Below are 22604 nucleotides of genomic sequence, written 5' to 3' on the forward strand. Positions count from 1 at the left end.
AAAATACACGTTAACAATAAACATATTAATTTTCAGCAGATTTGTGTAGGAAATGGTTTTTTTTCTCAAAAATGAAAATTCCCAGAATATCGGTATAAATTATCGGCTATCGGCATGAAAATTCACAAATTATCGGTATCGGCCCTAAAAAATCAATATCGGTCGATCCCTAACATGCAGCCCTCTATGGTAACCCTATTTTGTCTGTGCAATAAAAGCAGCGGTAATACAGTGATTTACACAAGCCCTAAAGCAAATGCACAGGTTCAGTGCATCTATCATCTCTAAAGGACTCCCTGGATTTCAGCAGGTGCCATTGTAATTATTTTATATTATGTACTTTATGGTTAATTTTTATTATTTTATACTATGTACTTCATAATTTTTGGACACTGCTGCGATTTTTACAATGCATTTTGTATACTTTCTAGCTGCATGTACATCTCTGGTGTGCCAGGCACGGGGAAAACTGCAACTGTACATGAAGTGATCCGCAGTCTGCAAGCAGCTATTGAAGAAGATGAATTGCCCTCTTTCCAGTTCATTGAAATCAATGGCATGAAGCTGACAGACCCACATCAGGCCTATGTGCAGATTTTAAAGGTGAGGAAGCTCACAGCACTGCATTACCACAGTATAGTAACACTGATATAAAGTAGTATTGTGCAGAAGGCATCTTGGGCTACTTGTATATATTTTAACATGTTTTTTTTTCCTCCATGCATTTCGTTTTATTTCACTGTGATATTCTTTTTGTGTACTTTCAGCTTCTAACTGGCCAGAAGGCGACTGCAGACCACGCTGCTGCTCTACTTGAGAAAAGATTCAGTACACCGGCCTCAAATAGGGAGACCACAGTATTGTTGGTAGATGAGGTGGGCAAATTTAATTTTTGCTAAGAAAAACTTCCACCGATTGCTCATTCCAAGGCCACTTTTATGCAGCTTTATTGGAAACACAGAAGGCTAATGTGAAATTGTGGATGTTGAGCCCATATTTAAGCCTTGTAAAAGCAGCTTAAAGAGGACCTTTCACCTATCCTGACATTGTGAACTAACTATACATACATACATGTGGAGCGGCGCCCGGGGATCTCACTGCACTTACTATTATCCCTGGGCGCCGCTCCGTTCTCCTGCTATGCCCTCCGGTATCTCCGTTCACTAAGTTATGGTAGGCGGAGTCTGCCCTTGTTCTTCTGTAGCGCTGGCCAATCGCATTGCAGAGCTCACAGCCTGGGAGAAAATAACCTCCCAGGCTGTGAGCTCTGCGCTGCGATTGGCCAGCGCTAGAGCAGAACAAGGGCAGACTCCGCCTACCATAACTTAGTGACCGAAATCTCTGCCTACTATAACTTAGTAAGCGGAGATACCGGAGGGCATAGCGGGAGAACGGAGCGGCGCCCGGGGATAATAGTAAGTGCAGTGAGATCCCCGGGCGCCGCTCTACATGTCTGTATACTTAGTTCACAATGTCAGGATCGGTGAAAGGTCCTCTTTAAGTGATAAAGAGGTCATGACACTTACAACTAGTGTTGACTAGTTAGTACCAAACCTGACTTTGTATTGCAAATTTTAAATGTTTTTAAAGAAATGAATACCGAATTAATTCACCAAAGTCTTGTGCAACTTTGGGTGAAACGAATTTTGCCTCCACAGAGGCAATACATTTTAATACTGTACGGAGAAAGGTCTCAGTACAGCATTAAAACCAAGTGTTTGAACGAATGGACTTCGGATCTATTATCTGAAGCTTGATTCGCTCAATCCTACTTACTACCCCAATTCAAAAAAAAGTTGGGGCACTGTGTAAAATGTAAATAAAAACAGAATGCAACAATCTGTAAATCTCATGCACCCATATTTTCACAATAGATCATAGAACACATATCTGATAATAAAAGTAAGACCTTTTACCATTTCAATAAAAAAAAAAGAAGTTTTTCTTTTGGGAATTGAGGTTGTACTTGCGTAGTATGGCCCCACCTGGTATTCTAAGTGTAACGCACTTTGCATGTCCATTTATTGAGCTGAGTGCCGCTGGACACACGTGCTCGCTCTTCTCCCAGCCGGGTCTCTGCAAAGTGACCCTCTGTTCACTTCAGGGTAATCAGTAGTAATGGCTTTCTGCCCTGTTTGTCAGGAAAGGAGCCGAGAGTGGCAGTATAGAGGAGAGAACTCCTTCTGCAGAGGAATTAAAAAGGGTCTTTATTGATGGCTGCCAGAGGTGGGGGAGGAGAATATAGCTGCTAGAAGGGGGAAGGAGACTGATTCTATCCAGAGCCCACAGCCAGCAGCACCAAAGGAGCTCACAAAAGAAGTAAAAATTATTAAGAAAGCTAGGAATACAGTTGTCATTTTAGCTATGAAAATGTCTAATATGTGATATTTGTCCTTTGCCGCAGCTGGACTTGCTTTGGACTAGGAAGCAAAATGTTATGTACAGCTTGTTTGATTGGCCCACAAGAAAATGCGCAAAACTCATTGTCCTTGCCATTGCCAACACGATGGATCTTCCTGAAAGGATAATGATAAATCGGGTTGCCAGCAGGCTGGTAAGAATAGTTACTTGTGTTGTCTATAATGTTAATGCCTTGTGTTCATAGTTTATCAGTAAGGCTAAGTTCACACCATGCTTAGTATGTACATTTAGAAACCACTGAACATATTCCGCAGATCTATGCTTATTTTTGTTTTATTGAAAAGTATGCATGTTTCAGTACAGGTAAAACAAAGACATCCAAATGTACTATACTTTTATTATTATTTTTGCGTCTCTATTCATATGAACGGCCGTCCATGTATTACATGGGTGTCTTGAGTTTGCCAACGTGGAAACCACATGTTAAAGGGGTTTTCCATCTTCAGGGACCAAAGGGGGACCGGACCTGGAAAGGTTATCATGCTTAATTGCTCCATGCACATGGGTTTCATCTCGTTGGCTGCCCCACTGCAGTGCTCCACTTCCCACTGGCTTGACGGCTGCTGCAGTCACTGGCTGCAGCGTTGATGCATCCCCCTTACACCATGAGGGACGCGTCACTACTGAAGTCAGCGGCTGCAACTGCTATCAAACCAGGTGTTGACACATGGGGTGCAGGTAAGTATGCTTCCCTCTGCGGCAGATCCGGCCACATGGGGAGGTCTGCCCAAAAGGCAGACTTCCTGGTGACATCCGTTTGCTGTCCATGTGCAATCCACAGAAAACTTAGATCGGACACGGACCCAAACAACGGTCATGTGCGTGAAGTGTAAGGGCTCTTTCACAAGAGTGAATGCCGTGCGGGTAATCTGCTGCGTGAAAGAGTGCCTAGCCCCGTTCCGGACAGCAGAGACACGGAGCATCAACATGATTGATACTGCTCTTTGCCTCTCTGTGATCTTTGTACTACAAAATCACAGTGAGATAAAGTTGTCACCGTGATTTTGTAGTAAAAAGATCACAGAGAGGCAAAGAGCATTATCAATCATGTTAATGCTCCGTGTCTCTGCTGTCCGGAACGGGGCTTGGCTCTCTTTCACGCAGCGGATTCCACGCACGGGATCCACTCGTGTGAAAGAGCCCTAAGTGTCTAAATTCTGGCTTGTAGAAAGGGGGTTGCCCTGTATGATGTCAGTATGCTCCAATAGGGCCTATGGACAGGAATTGTGTTCATGAGACAACTCTTCTGACGTGCACTCTCAGGTCTTAATAGTTTCCTTCTATTGTAGATTTTAGTCACTTATTTTTATTTCTTTATTTTTATTTTTTCACTTTTAGGGTCTTACCAGAATGTCATTCCAGCCTTACACACACAAACAGCTCCAGCAGATCATAACTTCCAGGCTAAATCATGTAAAGGCGTTTGATGACGATGCTATCCAGCTTGTTTCCAGAAAGGTTAGTGCCTAAAGTACAGGGGGACACCATTCAGATTCTTTTTGTGTTTTCTGCTAATCTTTTGTTGCTACTTAAGAGTATAATTGGGTATAAATCAACCAATAAATTATGACCTATGTAATGTTTGATTAACTGTATTACTTGCCAGTAGGTGGCAACCCAGCTGTAAAAAGAAATTTGAGGTGATTACTTCAAGGATTTGTGATCTGTATAATACACGTCATATTAAATGTAAATGGTGTATGTGTGTATACATACATGATTGGTCTTGCGTATTACTGGTTTTGTCATTCATTGATCATTAAAGGGTTATATCTATCTCAGACATTGATGGCATATTGCTAGAACAGTGATTGCCAACCTCCGGCACTCCAGCTGTGGTGAAACTGTGACTTCCAACATGCTACATTAATTTTATGTTTTTATGTTTTATGGAGTTCTGAGGACAGCCAAGCAAGTGTACATCTTGTGAGTCATAGTTTTACCACAGCTGGAGTGCCGGAGGATAGCCATCACAGTGTTAGGGTATGCCTTCAGTGTCGAATTGGTGTAGGTCCCACACCTATCTCCAGAACTGAGCCTGCAAAGTGAAGGAGAGTGCACCGCACATGCACGGCATGCTCTCCATTCACTGCTATGGCAGTTCTGAAAATAAATGAGCGACTGCGATCGGCTATTTTCAGAAGTCCCATAGAAGCAAATGCAAGCATGGCCACCTCCCCATTCTCCTGTATGGGACTGTCCGAAATTGCAGAGCACTGGCTCAACTGCGGTTGCGCTGTGTGCTCTTCATCACTCCTGGGAGCCTACCTGACATTGATGGCACATCCTAGCTAAGCTCCGGTCACTTGAATGGAGCTTAGCCCCGCCCAGGCCATTGATACTAGTAGTGACGTCATTGGGCCTGCGGTAAACAGCGAGAAGGCTGCGGCACTACTGCCAGCGCCGCTGCCTTCTCAAACAGCTGATCAGCAGGGGTCCCGGGTGTCAGACCCCCGCCCATCAGATGCTGATGATCTATCCAGAGGATAGATCATCAGTTTAAAAAAACTGCAGAACCCCTTTAAGAGAACAAAACCTTTTGACCTTGTACGTACATGCGCTTACACTTCTATTTCATACATCAGTTAGTACAAAGACGTTTTTCCATATATTAGAGTAGTAAGGCAGATACTTGATCATTTGTTTGCGTTACATGGACTAATTCTTACTGCAAGTGCATGTAACCTTCTCATTGAAATTCTTCAGGTGGCTGCTCTGTCTGGTGATGCACGTAGATGTCTGGACATATGTCGCAGAGCAACAGAGATCTGCGAGTTCTCAGGCAAGAAGGGGGAATTGTCTCTAGTGAAGATGCCTCATGTCATAGAAGCCCTGGATGAGATGTTCTCCTCTCCCTATGTCATGGCAATTAGGTAGATATTTTGTGCACTAAGGCTGAAAAAAATTTGATTTTTTTTTGTGCTTACCTGTAAAATCTTCTTCTCGCAGAGTTCATTGGGGGGCACAGCTCCCACCCTGTATGTACATTGCTGGTTCTCCTAGATGGGTCCTTCTGGTTCTTGATGATGACCCATCTCTGGCTTCTCTTGGCTGCTCCTACTGCTTTTGTACAAACTGATTAGCTCAGTGTCTGCAGGAGGGGTATAGCTGAGAGGAGGAGCTAACACAGTTTTTTTTTTGCTTAGTGTCGCCTCCTAGTGGCAGCAGCTATACCCATGGTCTTCTGTGTCCCCCAATGAACTCAGCGAGAAAAGGATTTTACAGGTAGGCACACAATCCTATTTCTCGCACATTCCATTGGGGGACACAGACCATGGGTATAGCCTAGGTCATTACTAGGAGGAGACACTATGCAAATAAAAGAGAGCTCTTCCTCCCCGGGCTATACCCCCATGCTCCACCGGGAGGACCCCAGTCTTGCTTAGTGATGGATAAGGAGGTGACATTTTAGACTCTACTCCCGTTTATATATTTTTTCAGCAGAGGACGCAGGGTCGCAATTCTGCTTCCCTGGTCTCTCGGTGGAGCGAGCTGACGTCCCCGGCTACCTCCCACCCTCCCCCAGAAGTTAAGTGGAACCGGGCTCGACCTGCAGCTCCGGCGGCCTACCAGATTCGGGGTCACCTTCCTGCCCTCCTCCAGATCACTGCCACTCCTTGTGCCAGCTGACTGAAGAGGTGACCTCCGCTGGTGTGGATCAGAGGGCGAAGACTGCAGGAGCAGATAAGTACACTGCCTCCCCCTGTCTCCCGGTGTGACACTTAGGGCCGCTTAGTGGGTGGTTTGAAGGGGGGAAGGATTCCTGTCTGGGGCATTCGCTATCAGAAGTGGCAACTTCCTCGGGTCTCCCTCAGCAGTGCTCTAGGGGGCGGGCCCTCCTACCCTTCCGGCGGCCGCGTCTCTATTATTTTTTCATATTTCCCACGCGGGTTTCGCGCCTCCTGATGCGGTAGGATAGTTATTGCTCTCGTGCTGCAGGAACGGTAGGAGACCCTGGCCCCTTCCTTTGCAGGGATTGCTGCCATCATGCCGAAACCTGGGGCCTCCCAAAAATCCAAGTCTGCCCCTCAGGCCCCACTGGGGCTTTGTAAGGTCTGCTGTTTGCCACTTTTGGTCACTGGATCCTGTGACTCTTGCCTTGCCTCTGGACAGGATCATCCTCCCCCCCCCCCCCCCCCCCCCCCACCAGTTTCGCGCCTCCTGATGCGATTTGTGGGCGGAGCACTATCTTCAGCTCTGCACTTCCGGCTCAGCGCTCTCCATACGCAGCTGCTCCCAGCTCCATACTGTCGCGGTAGGATAGTTATTGCTCTCGTGCTGCAGGAACGGTAGGAGACCCTGGCCCCTTCCTTTGCAGGGATTGCTGCCATCATGCCGAAACCTGGGGCCTCCCAAAAATCCAAGTCTGCCCCTCAGGCCCCACTGGGGCTTTGTAAGGTCTGCTGTTTGCCACTTTCGGTCACTGGATCCTGTGACTCTTGCCTTGCCTCTGGACAGGATCATCCTCCCCCCCCCCCCCCCCTCCTCTCACTCAGCCCAGTCCCCCCTCCGCCCCGTCGGGCCTCTGCCATTTCTAGGGCGACCACTGATTTAGCCCAAGCCTCTCGGGCCGCCATGGCCTTCATGGAACGCATGGCGTCCACGGATCTTGTGGCTAACACCAGAGGACACTCGGCCGCTAAGTGGCAGCGTACACAGCAGCATCCTTCCTCGGATGATTCTGCTTCCCCTCCTCGCCTGGAGGCCCGTTCAGACACTTCCCCTCCTCGCAGGGACCATAGATCGGAAGGGGAAAGATCCAGTTCTGACGAGGACACAAACCCTCGCCCAAGCTGTCCACTATGGTGGCAGACTTGGTTGTGGCGGTCCGGGATACTTTTGATATCCAGGGGGAATCTCCTTCCGCTGGTAGCCAGGAATTCCCTCTTTTCCACTCTAGGAAACCACAAACGGTTGTATTCCCCATACATGGCAAGTTCGACAAGGTCCTCTCTAAGGCCTGGGACCGCCCTAATCACCGGTTTTCTGCCACGAAACGTATGGATACCTTTATCCATTTCCGGCAGAAAATGTGCAGCAGTGATCTTCTCCTCCTAAGGTCGACCCGCCGGTGGCCAGATTGGCTAAGAATACGGCCATACCTGTCTTGGACGGTTCGTCTCTACGGGATGCAGTTGACAGGCGTTTGGATTCTCTGTCCAAAGCCATCTTCACTGCGGCCTGCTTTCTCCTCGACCTGGGTATCCAGAGCGCTTTCCGTATGGTTGCAGCGCCACCATCAGGACCTAGCGGAGCAGGATGCCTCTGCGGACACCTTAAACTTTGTCCTCCAGATGTCTCAGGACTCCCATAAGATGCCTGCCTTTAAGCCCCAGCCTTCCTGGCGCCCGCGGCCACAATCAGCCCGCTCTGCGGCTCCCAAGCAGTCCTCTGCCTGAAGGGGCGCCCCCACCTCTTACGGTGGGGGGCTGATTGCTCTCCTTTCAACAGGTTTGGAGAGCTCACATCCAGGACGCCTGGACCCTGGAAATTGTAACATCTGGTTACAAAATAGAATTCGCTTCCAGGCCTCCGGAGCGTTTCTTTCTTCTCTGGTTCCGGGGGACCCGGTCCGGGCCTCGGCTCTTTTGCAGGCGGTCTCTTCCCTTTTGGACAGGGGAGTGATTGTTCCTGTCCCCCTGGAGGAGCAAGGCGCAGGTTTCTACTCCAACCTATTGGTGGTGCCAAAGAAGGAGGCATCGGTGCGTCCTGTTCTGGACCTGAAGCTGTTAAACAGGTCTCTGCGGGTCCGGAGGTTACAGATGGAATCCCTCTGATCCGTTATTGCTTCTTTTCTTCCAGGTGAATTCCTAGCGTCGGTGGACATACAAGACGCCTATTTGCATGTCCCTATAGCAGAATCTCACCACAGGTTTCTGTGCTTTGCTGTCGGCGGGCAGCATTACCAGTTTGTCGCCCTTCCCTTTGGGCTGGCTACGGCCCCTCGGGTATTCACAAAGATCTTGGCGCTCCTCCGTACCAGGGGCATATCTCTATTGCCCTACCTGGGCGACATACTGATAAAGCCTTCCTCCCTTCCCCAGGCCAGGGACAGCGTCCGAATCACTGTTCAGACTCTGGAGAAGTTTGGCTGGCTGATCAATGTCCAGAAGTCATCTCTTCACCCCTCACAGAGGGTGACCTTCCTAGGGATGGTTCTGGACACCACGGCAGCTCTGATATTCCTTCCGGATTCCAAATCCTCTCGAATTCAGGAGTTGGTATCTCTCCTACTGCGCTCCCGAAGCCTCTCGATCCGGGAGTGCATGAGGGTTCTGGGGCTGATGGTGGCCTCCTTCGAGGCCGTCCCCTTTGCCCAGTTTCACACTCTGCCTCTACAGCGGGCGATTCTGTCCTTTTGGGACAGGACATCGCGCAGTCTGGACTCTCGGGTCCGTCTGCCTCCTCTGGTTCGGGTGGAACTCCAGTGGTGGCTGTCCTCCTAAAACCTGATTTCAGGGAGGTCCTTTCTTCTGATCTCCTGGACAGTCGTCACCACCGACGCCAGCCTCCTGGGTTGGGGTGGTGTTCTCCAGGCCCGGACGGTGCAGGGGGTTTGGTCGGCCTTCCGATCAATGTGCTGGTGTTCAGAGCAATTTTCCTCTCCCTTTCTCATTGGACTCCTCTCCTGGCAGGTCACCCGGTAAGGGTCCAGTCGGACAATGCCACAGCCGTGGCTTACGTCAACCACCAGCGTGGGACCCGCAGCCGGATGGTGATGCAGGAGGCGGAAAGGATCCTCCAGTGGGCGGACACTCATGTTCCAGTACTGTTGGCAGTGTACATCCCAGGGGTCGACAATTGGAAGGCAGACTTTCTCAGCCGCAACACAGTGGATCCAGGAGAGTGGTCCTTAAATCTGGACGTTTTCGTGGACATCTGTCGCCGGTGGGGCCGCCCGGACGTCGACCTGATGGCGTCCAGGCTCAACAACAAGGTTCCTGACCCGTGCTCGGGATCCGGAGGCGTACGGGGTGGACGCGCTGGTGTCTCCGTGGCAGGGCTTCCCCCTCCTTTGTCTTTCCACCTCTGCCTCTACTACCGAAGGTCCTTCGCAAAATCACGTCGGAAGGGATTCTGACCATTCTCATCGCCCCCGATTGGCCTAGCTGCGCCTGGTTCTCGGACGTCACTCGGATGCTGGCAGATGTTCCGTGGCCTCTTCCTCTCAGGGAGGACCTACTGTCTCAAGGACTGCTCTTCCACCAGAATTTACGGTCACTTTGTTTAACGGCGTGGCTGTTGAGACCGCCATCCTGAAGAAGAGGGGCTTCTCAGACTCTGTGGTGAAGACCATGATCAAGGCCAGAAAACCAGTTTCCTCCCGGATATACTATCGTACCTGAAAGGCCTTTCTTGCCTTTTGTGAGAAACCCAAAGGGAACAAGGCAGTGGTACCGACCCAAAACTGCCCAAAAAAAAAATTGAGGAGTAACCTGACGGGGAAAGAGTGTCCTCAAGGGTTAAAAAACATCCACTTCAGACCTAAGGCCAAGGGGGTTTTGTCATAAGAATGTTCTCCCAGGAATACACCAATGTGGTAAGCAGACTCGCATAGAAGAGGACCTTAAAGGAACCAGAGAAGAGAGAAGCCGTCTGATACTCCATGGAAGGCGGCCTGAACTGGCAGAACTAATCTGAAGCTGCAGACAGGAACCAGAGATAAGAAAAATACTGCGCCAGGAAGGAAGTGTGGACCCTGAACGCCACAAAGCCCCAGAAAAAAAACTGGTAACAGAACCAGCACCACCCGCGCAGGCACACCACAGCAGAAAGAGGCATACGAGAACTCAATGGCTATGAACACTGGCCGAGCAGGCAGAAACAGTATGTGGGGGAGCGCAACTACTCGGCCTGCGGAAGGGGAGAAGTAGAAGCAGCCGATGCGGCTTAGTAGAAAACCAGCACCTAGCGGTGACAACAAGGGCAGTACGACCGCTCACATATGCAAACTGAATAAGTGCATACCCAAACTCCACAAGGAGGGAATGCTGATGCTGTCACCGTAGTAGATTGTAGAGCCAATGCCGTACATGTAAAGGGAACAAGGCGCTAAGCCAGCGCTATAGAAATCGGTAGGTCATACCAGGTACAGAAAACGTACTAAGGCCCAGCAGAAGTGAGCAAACCCCTCAGCTGCAGCGTGTCATGGCAGAACATAAGCAAAATGCCCCCTGTGGAGGAAGGAAATGTAGACACGATCACAACTACAACTGGCGAGAAGGCACCATGCCAAGGAGGAGGAATGCTGTGTAGATACCGCCAGAATACTACACAGCAGGGATGAGGAGAAAAACATAAATGTAGTGTCTCCCGTTCATGCGGCTAGGATGAACGCAAAAATTCCCCCTGGGAAGGGGTCACACAGCAGTAGCCACGGAACCGGAGTAGCCAGAATATCTATGGGCAGCGCAAAGACTGCCTCACAGGGGGGAGGCGATAGCAACAACTATGGCGTCTAGGGTCAGAGGAGAGGCTTCACCTGAAAATGAGGACAACCGCAATAGCCACGAAGAATTGGTGCTAAAGCAACACTCCACCTGAGAAGGAAGAAAACTGGCAATCAGAGCAGACGTTCCACCTACAGAGGGAGTGTGGACGCCGGGCGTGCCAATGACAATCCACCAAATGAGATTGCACCTCACAGGGACTCCAGGCACGAGGAAAGGTATGAGGTATACCAACGGCCTGTTAGAGCCGACCTGGAAGACAGAGGCTGCCCTGTAGGCGCCAGACACCAATCCAAAAAGACTACCTGATGAAGGGGGTAGTGTGAAGCAGTCACAGTATCCAGCAGTAGTGCCAAAATACCACCTATGACGGGGGATAAGGTGATTGTAGGTACCGTGTCTAGCCAATAGGCTACCCATAGAACGGGATGCCATGCAACAAGGAACAAATGAGAGTAGTCGTGGTTAGGGATGTCCTGATACTGATATAAGTATCGATACCGGACATTTGCACGAGTTCTTGTACTGGTGCAAATGTCACCGATACCTGATGGCCGTACAGCGGCGGGTCCTGTGTCCCAGATGATGAGCGGTGGGGACAGCAGCGTGTCCCAGCTGATCGGCGTGGGGGCGGGACTTCTGTGCGGTGGCTCCCAAGTCCCATGCGGGTGCCTAGCACTGGGAGGAAGTTAAAGCCACTTCCTTCCAGTATTCTGGTGCATCCGCATGAGAAGGATTACAGCAGGCCAGGTGGGTATGTTGCATGAAATGGAGGAGAAATTCCATTAATTTCTCTCCACTTAATGTTCAAACAGTGAATATGAAATAAGATGGGGGGGAATGGGCATATAATAGTGATTCCCAACCAGTGTGCCTCCAGCTGTTGCGAAACTAACCTTCCAGCATGCCTGCTGGAGGCACATTGGTTGGGAAACTGTTATATGCCTATTTATTAATTCATTAACCCTTGTACAAAGGAAAAGTAAAGCAGTTGTCCATAGCAACCAAATTCCAGCTTTAATTTTTTTCATTGCTATCAGCAACTGCGCCGCTGTTTCTTTGTACAAGGTTTGATAAATCTCCCCTATGACTAAATTAAATTTGCTGTAAAAACATTACCACACCATAATTGGTATCGGTGAGTACTTAAATAAAAGTATTGGTCTTAAAAAAAAAAAAATGGTATCGGGACATCCCTAGTCGTGGTAGACAATGTTGAAGCAATTACTCCACCCAAGAAAGACTGATGTAATAGGAGGAACAGTTTTCACTGGTAATAGAGGGGTTAATGCAACAAGACGTATGGTATATGGTGGAAGTGCAATACTCCGCCTAAGGAAGGAGGGTAATGCAACAGTCTGTCAAGGATCCGGTGATAGTGCAATTACTCTATAGAAGGAGGATAATGCTACAGAATGTACAATACCCAGAGTTAGTGAAAATACTCCCACTACGGAAGGAGGGTAATGCTACTGGAAGCATAGGATCCAGTGGTAGAGCAACTACGCCGCCTCTGGAAGGAGGGTAACGCTACCGGATGTACATTATCCAGTTGTGGTGTAAATATTCTGCCTATGGAAAGAGGGCAATGCTACCGGACGTATAGAAACCAACGGGATGTAAACACTCCGCCGATAGAAGATTACTCTGCCCATGGAAAGAGGATAATGCTACGGGCCGTACGGTACCCAGTGGAAGGACAATTACTCCGCCTAAGAAAGAAGGGCAATGCTACAGGCCGTACAGACCCCAGTGGGGGTGCAATTACTTCTACGGAAGGAGGGTAATGGCAGGGGCTGTACAGTATTCAGTGGTAGTGCTATTACGCTGCCTATGGAAGGAGGATAATGCAATGGGCTGTACAGTATCCCGTGGTAGAGCAAGTACACCGCCTAGGAAGGAGGTTATCGCTACAGGCTGTACGGTATCCAGTGCAAGGGCAACTACTCAACCTATGGAAGGAGAGTAATGCTACAGGCTGTACGGTATCCAGTGGTAGTGCTATTACTCCGCCTATGGAAGGAGAGTAATGCTACAGGATGTACGGTATCCAGTGGTAGTGCTATTACTCCGCGTATGGAAGGAGGTTAATGCTACAGGATGTACAGGATCCAGTGGTGAGCTCACATATTCCACCTAAGGAGGGAAGGGAATGTGACTGTTCTCACGGAATTCAGTGGTAGTGTAACTACTCCGCCTATAGAAGGAGGGTGAGCTACAGGGAGTGCGTTATCCAGCGGTAGTGCCAGGGGATAGCTTACGGTATAGGACGTATGTATCCAGCGGTAGGGTAAAGAAATTCTGCCTACAGAATGGCGTGGGAACTAGGTTCAGAAGGACCAGATAGCTTCAAGGGTTAATAATATATAAATCTAGTGGGGTTTTTTTTTTTTTGTTTTTTTTTTACATACAGCACAATTCTTACAAAACAGAGCTAGGGGAACTGAACCGACATCAGTCTGTACTAATGACCAGCACTGTAAGCCTCAGCAGAGAGCCCAGTAAGCACTTTCCTCAGCACAGTAGTACTGAGGCAAGGAAGGGGTTAAGCAGAAGGCAGGGGCGGAGCTAATTAGGCAGCTAGCGGGGGCGAAGGCATGGGCGTGAAATTCTCACGCTCTGAAAATACAGATCCCGCCCCTGAAACACGCTGGGAGATGCTGCCTAGTATGCTGCAGAGCCGGGGCCTCGAGTACAGGCGGGGCCGACCGGAAGAACTTGCAGTTGGGGCAGCAATGTAGGGAGGGAGCGGAGTGCACAGGGAAACAAGGAGGCCAGGAGCGTGGGTACCGATGCCCCGAGTAGAAAAGCGGCGGCCGCCCAAGGAGACATGCGACCGCCGGGACTGGCTCGCAGGGCGTGGATGGGGCCGGGGACCGGAGGTGGGACCGAGGCGGTGAGTCACCAGATACAGGGGCCATGGTCTAGGAGAAACAACATAGGAGAGCACAGGAGAAGGGGGGGGGGCTTAGGTATGGGGGGTGGGAGGTAGGTAATATACTTACCCAGACTGTTTCTGCCCACCCTGATTCCAGCAGTGTCACCTTCCTTAGTTTGCTGCTGCCCCTTGGGGGACTACATCGGTAACAGGATTTGAGATCGGCTGTTTCTCCTTGTCTTCCAGAGGTGGGGAATGAGCAGCGGACTTGAGGACCCACTGGTCATCCCCCTCAAGTGTGGGAAAAACAGGTGGTGAGAGCCCACCCGCAGCCTGAACCGGAAAAATAAAACAAAAAGGAAAAAACTTTGGGAGACCTAGACAAAAAATGTCTGCCTCCTACGGACACTAAGCTAAAACTGATTAGCTCAGTGTCTGCAGGAGGGGTATAGCTGAGAGGAGGAGCTAACACTTTTCTTGCTTAGTGTCGCCTCCTAGTGGCAGCAGCTATAGTCATGGTCTTCTGTGTCCCCCAATGATAGGAGCGAGAAATACCTTTTTCCTAAAGTAACCTTTGTAAATGTAAGTCCCTGAGTCATTCCGCCCCACCTTGAGAATTGATGGCTTATCATTAGGCTATCACCTTATGATCGGTGAGGGTCCGACCTCTGGTATCCCTGTGAATCACTAGAATGAAGAAACCACCAAGTGAATGGGACTGTTGCACTTCTTCCCCTGTACAGCGAGGTGATGAAGGCTCCTCTGAGAAGGAGCTCCACTGATCAAAGGGGTTGGCCCATCATATACAATGGGGACATATCGCTAGGCTATGCCCCCATTGTCTGATAGGTGCAGATCCCACCTCTGTGACCTGCACCTACACTGCGAGCGGTGACTGGAGAACCCCGGATTCCAGCCACCGCCAGGTGCTCTCCCCATATAAATTAATGGGAGCACACTGCTTGCGCGGCCACCACTCCCATTAATTTCTATGGGGCCACTGCTCGGCTATTTTCGGTGGTCCCATAGAAATGAATGGAGGGTGGCTGAACATGCGTAGTGGGCCCTCCATCATCTTTCCCCGTTCCGTTCTCTGTGTGGGTGCGGGTCTCGGAGATCCTGGCGATATGACCCCATTGTTAAGTATCACGATTATGGGTGTCCTGCTAGTCAGACTCGCCAATCAAAAAGTGATGGCAATATCCTATGTGATCAACTGTCATGGTGGGGAAATGCATTTAATTTAACATTCATATTAACCCAATTTTTTTTAAAATATGTTAAAAGCCTTACCGTTCTTTTCACTGACATTAAATATTAAAGTAGTCCATGCACAAGATACAATGACCCGGTCTGAATGTTTCTCCCAGGAGCGCCTCTGTGCAGGAGCAAGCATTCCTAAAAGCGGTCATTGCAGAGTTTAGAAGATCTGGACTCGAAGAAGCTACTTTCCAACAGGTAACATATTTGTTTGTACTGGAATAACTTGCAGTTGCTGTAAACAGTCTTATTCAAATGGCAGAGCTAGATGCGCAGAGCCTGAACAGCAGCGCATGGAGCCCGAGACACTCACTATGCTTGCTGTCCCTTGGCACCTTTTGTGCCACAACATATTACAGTGGCATAGTCCCCTAAATAGCCAGAGATGCGGTAGAACGGTGGGGATCCAGGTACTGCGTCCTGAAAATCTGGAAAGAATTTCTGAAATTTGCATACAAGCAGGAAAAGGTGTGCGTGTATATGTATATGTGTGTGTGTGTGTATATATATATATATATATATATATATATATATATATATATATATATATATATATACATATACAGTACAGACCAAAAGTTTGGACACACCTTCTCATTCAAAGAGTTTTCTTTATTTTCATGACTATGAAGGCATCAAAACTATGAATTAACACATGTGGAATTATATACATAACAAACAAGTGTGAAACAACTGAAAATATGTCATATTCTAGGTTCTTCAAAGTAGCCACCTTTTGCTTTGATTTACTGCTTTGCACACTCTTTGCATTCTCTTGATGAGCTTCAAGGGGTAGTCCCCTGAAATGGTTTTCACTTCACAGGTGTGCCCTGTCAGGTTTAATAAGTGGGATTTCTTGCCTTATAAATGGGGTTGGGACCATCAGTGGCGTTGAGGAGAAGTCAGGTGGATACACAGCTGATAGTCCTACTGAATAGACTGTTAGAATTTGTATTATGGCAAGAAAAAAGCAGCTAAGTAAAGAAAAACGAGTGGCCATCATTACTTTAAGAAATGAAGGTCAGTCAGTCAGCCGAAAAATTGGGAAAACTTTGAAAGTAAGGGCTATTTGACCATGAAGGAGAGTGATGGGGTGCTGCGCCAGATGACCTGGCCTCCACAGTCACCGGACCTGAACCCAATCGAGATGGTTTGGGGTGAGCTGGACCGCAGAGTGAAGGCAAAAGGACCAACAAGTGCTAAGCATCTCTGGGAACTCCTTCAAGACTGTTGGAAGACCATTTCAGGGGACTACCTCTTGAAGCTCATCAAGAGAATGCCAAGAGTGTGCAAAGCAGTAATAAAAGCAAAAGGTGGCTACTTTGAAGAACCTAGAATATGACATATTTTCAGTTGTTTCACACTTGTTTGTTATGTATATAATTCCACATGTGTTAATTCATAGTTTTGATGCCTTCATAGTCATGAAAATAAAGAAAACTCTTTGAATAAGAAGGTGTGTCCAAACTTTTGGTCTGTACTATAGATAGATAGATAGATAGATAGATAGATAGATAGATAGATAGATAGATAGATAGAGATATATCTATCTAATTTTTTTTTTTAAAACTCACCCGTTAAAACCGCACAGGTCCTGCAGCAATTATGTTCTGTATACCGGGTTCACATGAGAGCTGCCGCTAATCACTGGCCTCAGCAGTCACGTGTTGTACATGCAAACATCACCAGTGAGGTCAGTAATTTTCTGCAGTCACATGACTGATGTATGTGATGTCATCGCTGGACAACAAGGGGGTATAACTGGTGAGTACTGGTTATTTTATTTATTCTATGTGTTTCCCTGCTCGTGTGAAGTTTAAGAAAATCCTGGGCAACTCCCTTTAAGGGCTCGTTCACACAACCGTTGGTGCAGGCGCATGGGGATCGCAGACCCATTCGCTTGAATGGGTCAGCGATCCCTCCGTTCCGCAAAAAGAGCATGTTCTATCTTTTTGCGGTACGGAGGCACGGAACCCCAGAATGCACTCCATGGTGTTCCGTGCTTCCGTTCCGCATCTCCGGATTTGCGGACCCATTGAAATGAATGGATCCGCATCCATGATGCGGAATGACAACAGAACGGTGCCTGTGTATTGCGGATCCGGTTGTGTGAACGAACCCTAATAAAGACAATAAAATGCAGGTGTTAAATCTGTAAGGCTACATGCACACGACCATATGTATTTGCGGTCTACAAACTGCGGATCTGCAAAATACCAATACAGGTTGTGGGAATGTTGCACTTTCTGCAGGCCCGGTTGTCAAACAACCTATTCTTGTCCTCAAAGTAGACAAGTATAGGACGTGCTCTATCATTTGTGGCATGGCTGCACAGATGCACTCAGCACGTGGATGACATCTGTGCGGTGTCCACATTTTTTGCAGCCCCATAGAAATAAATGGGTTCACGTGTGATCTGCAAAAATGTTTATCGGATGCAGACCAGAAATAGTGTTGTGTAAATGGGGCCTAATGCAGCATCTGGAATGCCCCTGTAATACGGATATCTGAAACCAGCCTAAAGTTGGTAGATATTTTATTTAATAACTAGCAGAAGGACCCGGCCTTGCGCGGGTATATTTCATTTAATGATTGTGTGTCTCATTAAAAGATAGACAGTATCCCCATAACAGTGACATCTACAGCACCCCACCCCTTTAACAGTGAACTCCACTGTCCCTCAGCCCTGACTTCCCCCTCCCACATTGCCCTGCCACTTTAAAATGGGACCTCCACAGCAGCCCGCCCCCTTAACAGTGAACTTCACAGTACCCCACTGCCTTAACAGTGACCTTCACAGCAGTTGCCCCTTTAATAGTGGCCCCTGCCCCCTTAACAGTGACCTCTGCAGCAGCCTGCCCCCTTAACAGTGACCTCCACAGCAGCCTGCCCCCTTAACAGTGACCTCCACAGCAGCCTGCCCCCTTAACAGTGACCTCCACAGCAGCCTGCCCCCTTAACAGTGACCTCCACAGTGCCCACCCCTTCAATGCTAGGGCTACACAACGACATGTCGTGCGAATTTTGTCAACAATTTTTATAATGATAGGCTATGGTGCCGCACTGTGACATGCTAAAAAATCCATCCAAGATGTAGCAGTGTAGTTGTGCCCTATGTCGTCGTGCAGCCCTAGCCTGAAGCTGACCTCCAGCAGTGAAGAAAAATGGCTGGGTTGTTGTGGAAACGTGCAGTAAAACTGTGTGTATGTGGAGACTAAGGACCTGCGAGCTTCTATTGGCTGATAAGGGTCATGTGATCGTGTGTATGGCAGTTGGGATATAAAGAGAAAGACTTGCAGGCTTGTATTGGCTAATGCAGGTCATTTTTTGGGAATATCTCAGGAACGGTATGTCCTAGAGAGCTGAGACCCCCACAAGATTTCTTTCCAAGTAGCAAGGGATGTGTATACCACGTTTTGTTGAAATCAATGGTTGTGAGATTCTATACAACGAGTGCAGCACTATTGTAGGATTTAGGACTTTGTGTAAAAGATCAGACAACTCCACAGTATTTGCCTCTGCCAGAGCTGTGCGGGGTCATCTCTCTATGTCTGCAACATGGACCCCCTGAATATTTAAAGGGAATCTGTCCCTATGTACCGACCTATGTGCTCAACACTCCACTGTAAGATCATACGCTGTATATGCCACTCGACAGTACATGTATGGACGGGCGCTTACAACAGACTTTTTTTTTTCCTAGGTGTACCATCAGTATGTTGTACTATGCCGGATTGAAGGAATGCATCCTCCTTCCATGTCGGAGACCATGGCTGTCTGCCTGAGACTCGGAGCCTCTCGTCTTCTCCTGGTTGAATCCAGCAGGAACGACATGCATCTACGAGTGCGGATCAATGTCAGCCAGGATGATATCATGTATGCCCTCAGAGAGGAGTGACCACGTCAGAGAAACCGAACGTGCTGAACATTAATAATGTATATATGGTTTTACATCAATGAGTTATATGTAACCCAATTTTAGGGCTATTAATAAAGTTTTGTATCTGTCTTTTAATTGTTCTTTTACATTGATTTTTCCGTCTATAGTTACGGTGTTGATTTTAGTTCTTATGGTAGTACAGACCTTACGTAGGGCAGCCTATTAATCTGACAGATCCTCTTGGGTTGGCCCATCTCGTACACTGGGGGCATATTGCTAGGATATGCCGCAGTGTCTGAAAGGTGCGGGTCCTACATCTGGGACCTTCTTTAGAATGGACCACCCTGCAATCAAACAGCGGTGGTCGTGCTTGCACACTACAGCTCCGGCCTCGTTGAGTGCACATAGACACGCGTGCGCAGCAGCTCCCATCCTGGCCACCTTGTATCTGCGCTGCAGCCGTTGTCATAACCATGGAAACGAGAAGTATATAATGTGATGGAAAAATTAATCCGGCCAGCAAAGGAGGCAATATGGACAATCACAATACATTAGTAAGAGCCTGGTATTTAAAGGGGTTGTGTGACTTCAGTAAGTTGCATTTATCATGTAGAGGAAGTTAATACAAGCCACTTACTAATGTACAGTTGCAAGAAAAAGTATGTGAACCCTTTGGAATGATATGGATTTCTGCACAAATTGGTCATAAAATGTGATCTGATCTACATCTAAGTCACAACAATAGACAATCACAGTCTGCTTAAACTAATAACACACAAAGAATTAAATGTTACCATGTTTTTATTGAACACACCATGTAAACATTCACAGTGCAGATGGAAAAAGTATGTGAACCCCTAGACTAATAACATCTGCAAGAGCTAATTGGAGTGAGGTGTCATCCAACTGGAGTCCAATCAATGAGATGAGATTGGAGGTGTTGGTTACAGCTGCCCTGCCCTATAAAAAACACACACCAGTTCTGGGTTTGCTTTTCACAAGAAGCGTTGCCATAAAGCTGGAAAGGGTTATAAAAGTGTCTCCAAAAGCCTTGCTGTTCATCAGTCCACGGTAAGACAACTGTCTATAAATGGAGAAAGTTCAGCACTGGGGCTACTCTCCCTAGGAGTGTCCGTCCTGTAAAGATGACTGCAAGAGCACAGCGCAGACTGCTCAATGAGGTGAAGAAGAATCCTAGAGTGTCAGCTAAAGACTTACAAAAGTCTCTGGCATATGCTAACATCCCTGTCAGCGAATCTACGATACGTAAAACACTAAACAAGAATGGATTTCATAGGAGGATACCACAGAGGAAGCCGCTGCTGTCCAAAAAAAACATTGCTGCACGTTTACAGTTTGCACAAGAGCACCTGGATGTTCCACAGCAGTACTGGCAAAATATTCTGTGGACAGATGAAACCAAAGTTGAGTTGTTTGGAAGAAACACACAACACTATGTGAGGAGAAAAAGAGGCACAGCACACCAACCTCAAAACCTCATCCCAACTATGAAGTATGGTGGTGGGGGCATCATGGTTTGGGGCTTCTTTGCTGCGTCAGGGCCTGGACGGATTGCTATCATCAAAGGAAAAATGAATTCTCAAGTTTATCAAGACAATTTGCAGGAGAACTTAAGGCCATCTGTCCACCAGCTGAAGCTCAACAGAAGATGGGTGTTGCAACAGGACAACGACCCAAAGCATAGAAGTAAATCAACAACAGAATGGCTTAAACAGAAGAAAATACGCCTTCTGGAGTGGCCCAGTCAGAGTCCTGACCTCAACCCGATTGAGATGCTGTGGCGTGACCTCAAGAAAGCGATTCACATCAGACATCCCAAGAATATTGCTGAACTGAAACCGTTCTGTAAAGAGGAATGGTCAAGAATTACTCCTGACCGTTGACTGAGGTCTAGGCTCTGTCAACAGGAGAGAACGGTATCGGTCAGACTCCTGTATCCGAGCTGTTGCCTGCAGTGGAGTTCAGCTCTTATTACCTCAGCACTTCTAAGCAGATTTTGATACCCGAGTCCCATGTGTGACTGCACGCACTCCCGGGACCGCTGGACGACTCGCTAATCTGCACTGCACAAGTTACTATCTAGCTCTAGCCTTGGTCAAATAGTAAATGTGACAGGGTAGACTTAACGGGGTTATCCCACAAAAAATATTCCACCAGCTCCTTCATGTGAATACTTCTCCGTTTGCATGTAATAAATTTAGTAAAGCCACAGAGTTATTCAGTAGAAGCTACCTGTATAGCGCCACCTGCTTCCCTATTTCTCTTTCCACCATAGAAGCATTGCTGAGGTGGACGCACATGCTCAGTTTCATCCTTCAACTGCCACCGGGAAGAGTGATGCAACAGAAAGGACCCACCCCCGAGCTGTAATAGGCAGAGCTGCAGCAAAGAGGTTGTCATGTATTATATAAAGTCTTTTTTTATTTTTTTTATTTGCACTGGATAACTAGAGGATGAGCCTGTGTACACACACAGCTCTGCTGCATGGACAGTGCAATACATGTAGCAGAGCTGTGTGTACATGTGCACAAGGTCTACTGCATGCACACTAAGACATGTACAGTACACACAGCTCTGCTACATGCACACTACAGGACATGTACAGTACACAGCTCTGCTACATGCACACTACAGGACATGTACAGTACACACACAGCTCTGCTACATGCACACTACAGGACATGTACAGTACACAGCTCTGCTACATGCACACTACAGGACATGTACAGTACACACACAGCTCTGCTACATGCACACTACAGGACATGTACAGTACACACACAGCTCTGCTACATGCACACTACAGGACATGTACAGTACACAGCTCTGCTACATGCACACTACAGGACATGTACAGTACACACAGCTCTGCTACATGCACACTACAGGACATGTACAGTACACACAGCTCTGCTACATGCACACTACAGGACATGTACAGTACACACAGCTCTGCTACATGCACACTACAGGACATGTACAGTACACACACAGCCTGCTACATGCACACTACAGGACATGTACAGTACACACAGCTCTGCTACATGCACACTACAGGACATGTACAGTACACACACAGCTCTGCTACATGCACACTACAGGACATGTACAGTACACACACAGCCTGCTACATGCACACTACAGGACATGTACAGTACACACAGCTCTGCTACATGCACACTACAGGACATGTACAGTACACACAGCTCTGCTACATGCACACTACAGGACATGTACAGTACACACAGCTCTGCTACATGCACACTACAGGACATGTACAGTACACACACAGCCTGCTACATGCACACTACAGGGCATGTACAGTACACACAGCTCTGCTACATGCACACTACAGGACATGTACAGTACACACACAGCTCTACTACATGCACACTACAGGACATGTACAGTACACACAGCTCTGCTACATGCACACTACAGGACATGTACAGTACACAGCTCTGCTACATGCACACTACAGGACATGTACAGTACACACAGCTCTGCTACATGCACACTACAGGACATGTACAGTACACACAGCTCTGCTACATGCACACTACAGGACATGTACAGTACATGGCTCTGCTACATGCACACTACAGGACATGTACAGTACACACAGCTCTGCTACATGCACACTACAGGACATGTACAGTACACACAGCTCTGCTACATGCACACTACAGGACAT

General features: G+C 47.9%; 1 protein-coding gene across 1 annotated transcript in view; it reads left to right on the forward strand.

Moving 5' to 3' along the window:
- The window catches only part of ORC1 (origin recognition complex subunit 1), a 57324-nt gene extending 38308 nt beyond the window's left edge, over positions 1-19016 (forward strand). Inside the window, exons 12-18 of the mRNA XM_040406920.1 lie at positions 432-603; positions 768-875; positions 2405-2554; positions 3760-3879; positions 5128-5294; positions 15120-15207; positions 18713-19016. Of these exons, the coding sequence (XP_040262854.1) occupies positions 432-603; positions 768-875; positions 2405-2554; positions 3760-3879; positions 5128-5294; positions 15120-15207; positions 18713-18907 (1000 nt within the window). The 3' untranslated portion in view covers positions 18908-19016. The remainder of the gene's footprint in view (positions 1-431; positions 604-767; positions 876-2404; positions 2555-3759; positions 3880-5127; positions 5295-15119; positions 15208-18712) is intronic.
- Positions 19017-22604: the final 3588 nt, after the last annotated feature.

This window comes from Bufo bufo, chromosome 9, assembly GCF_905171765.1.
Source record: "Bufo bufo chromosome 9, aBufBuf1.1, whole genome shotgun sequence".
Lineage (NCBI taxonomy): Eukaryota > Metazoa > Chordata > Amphibia > Anura > Bufonidae > Bufo > Bufo bufo.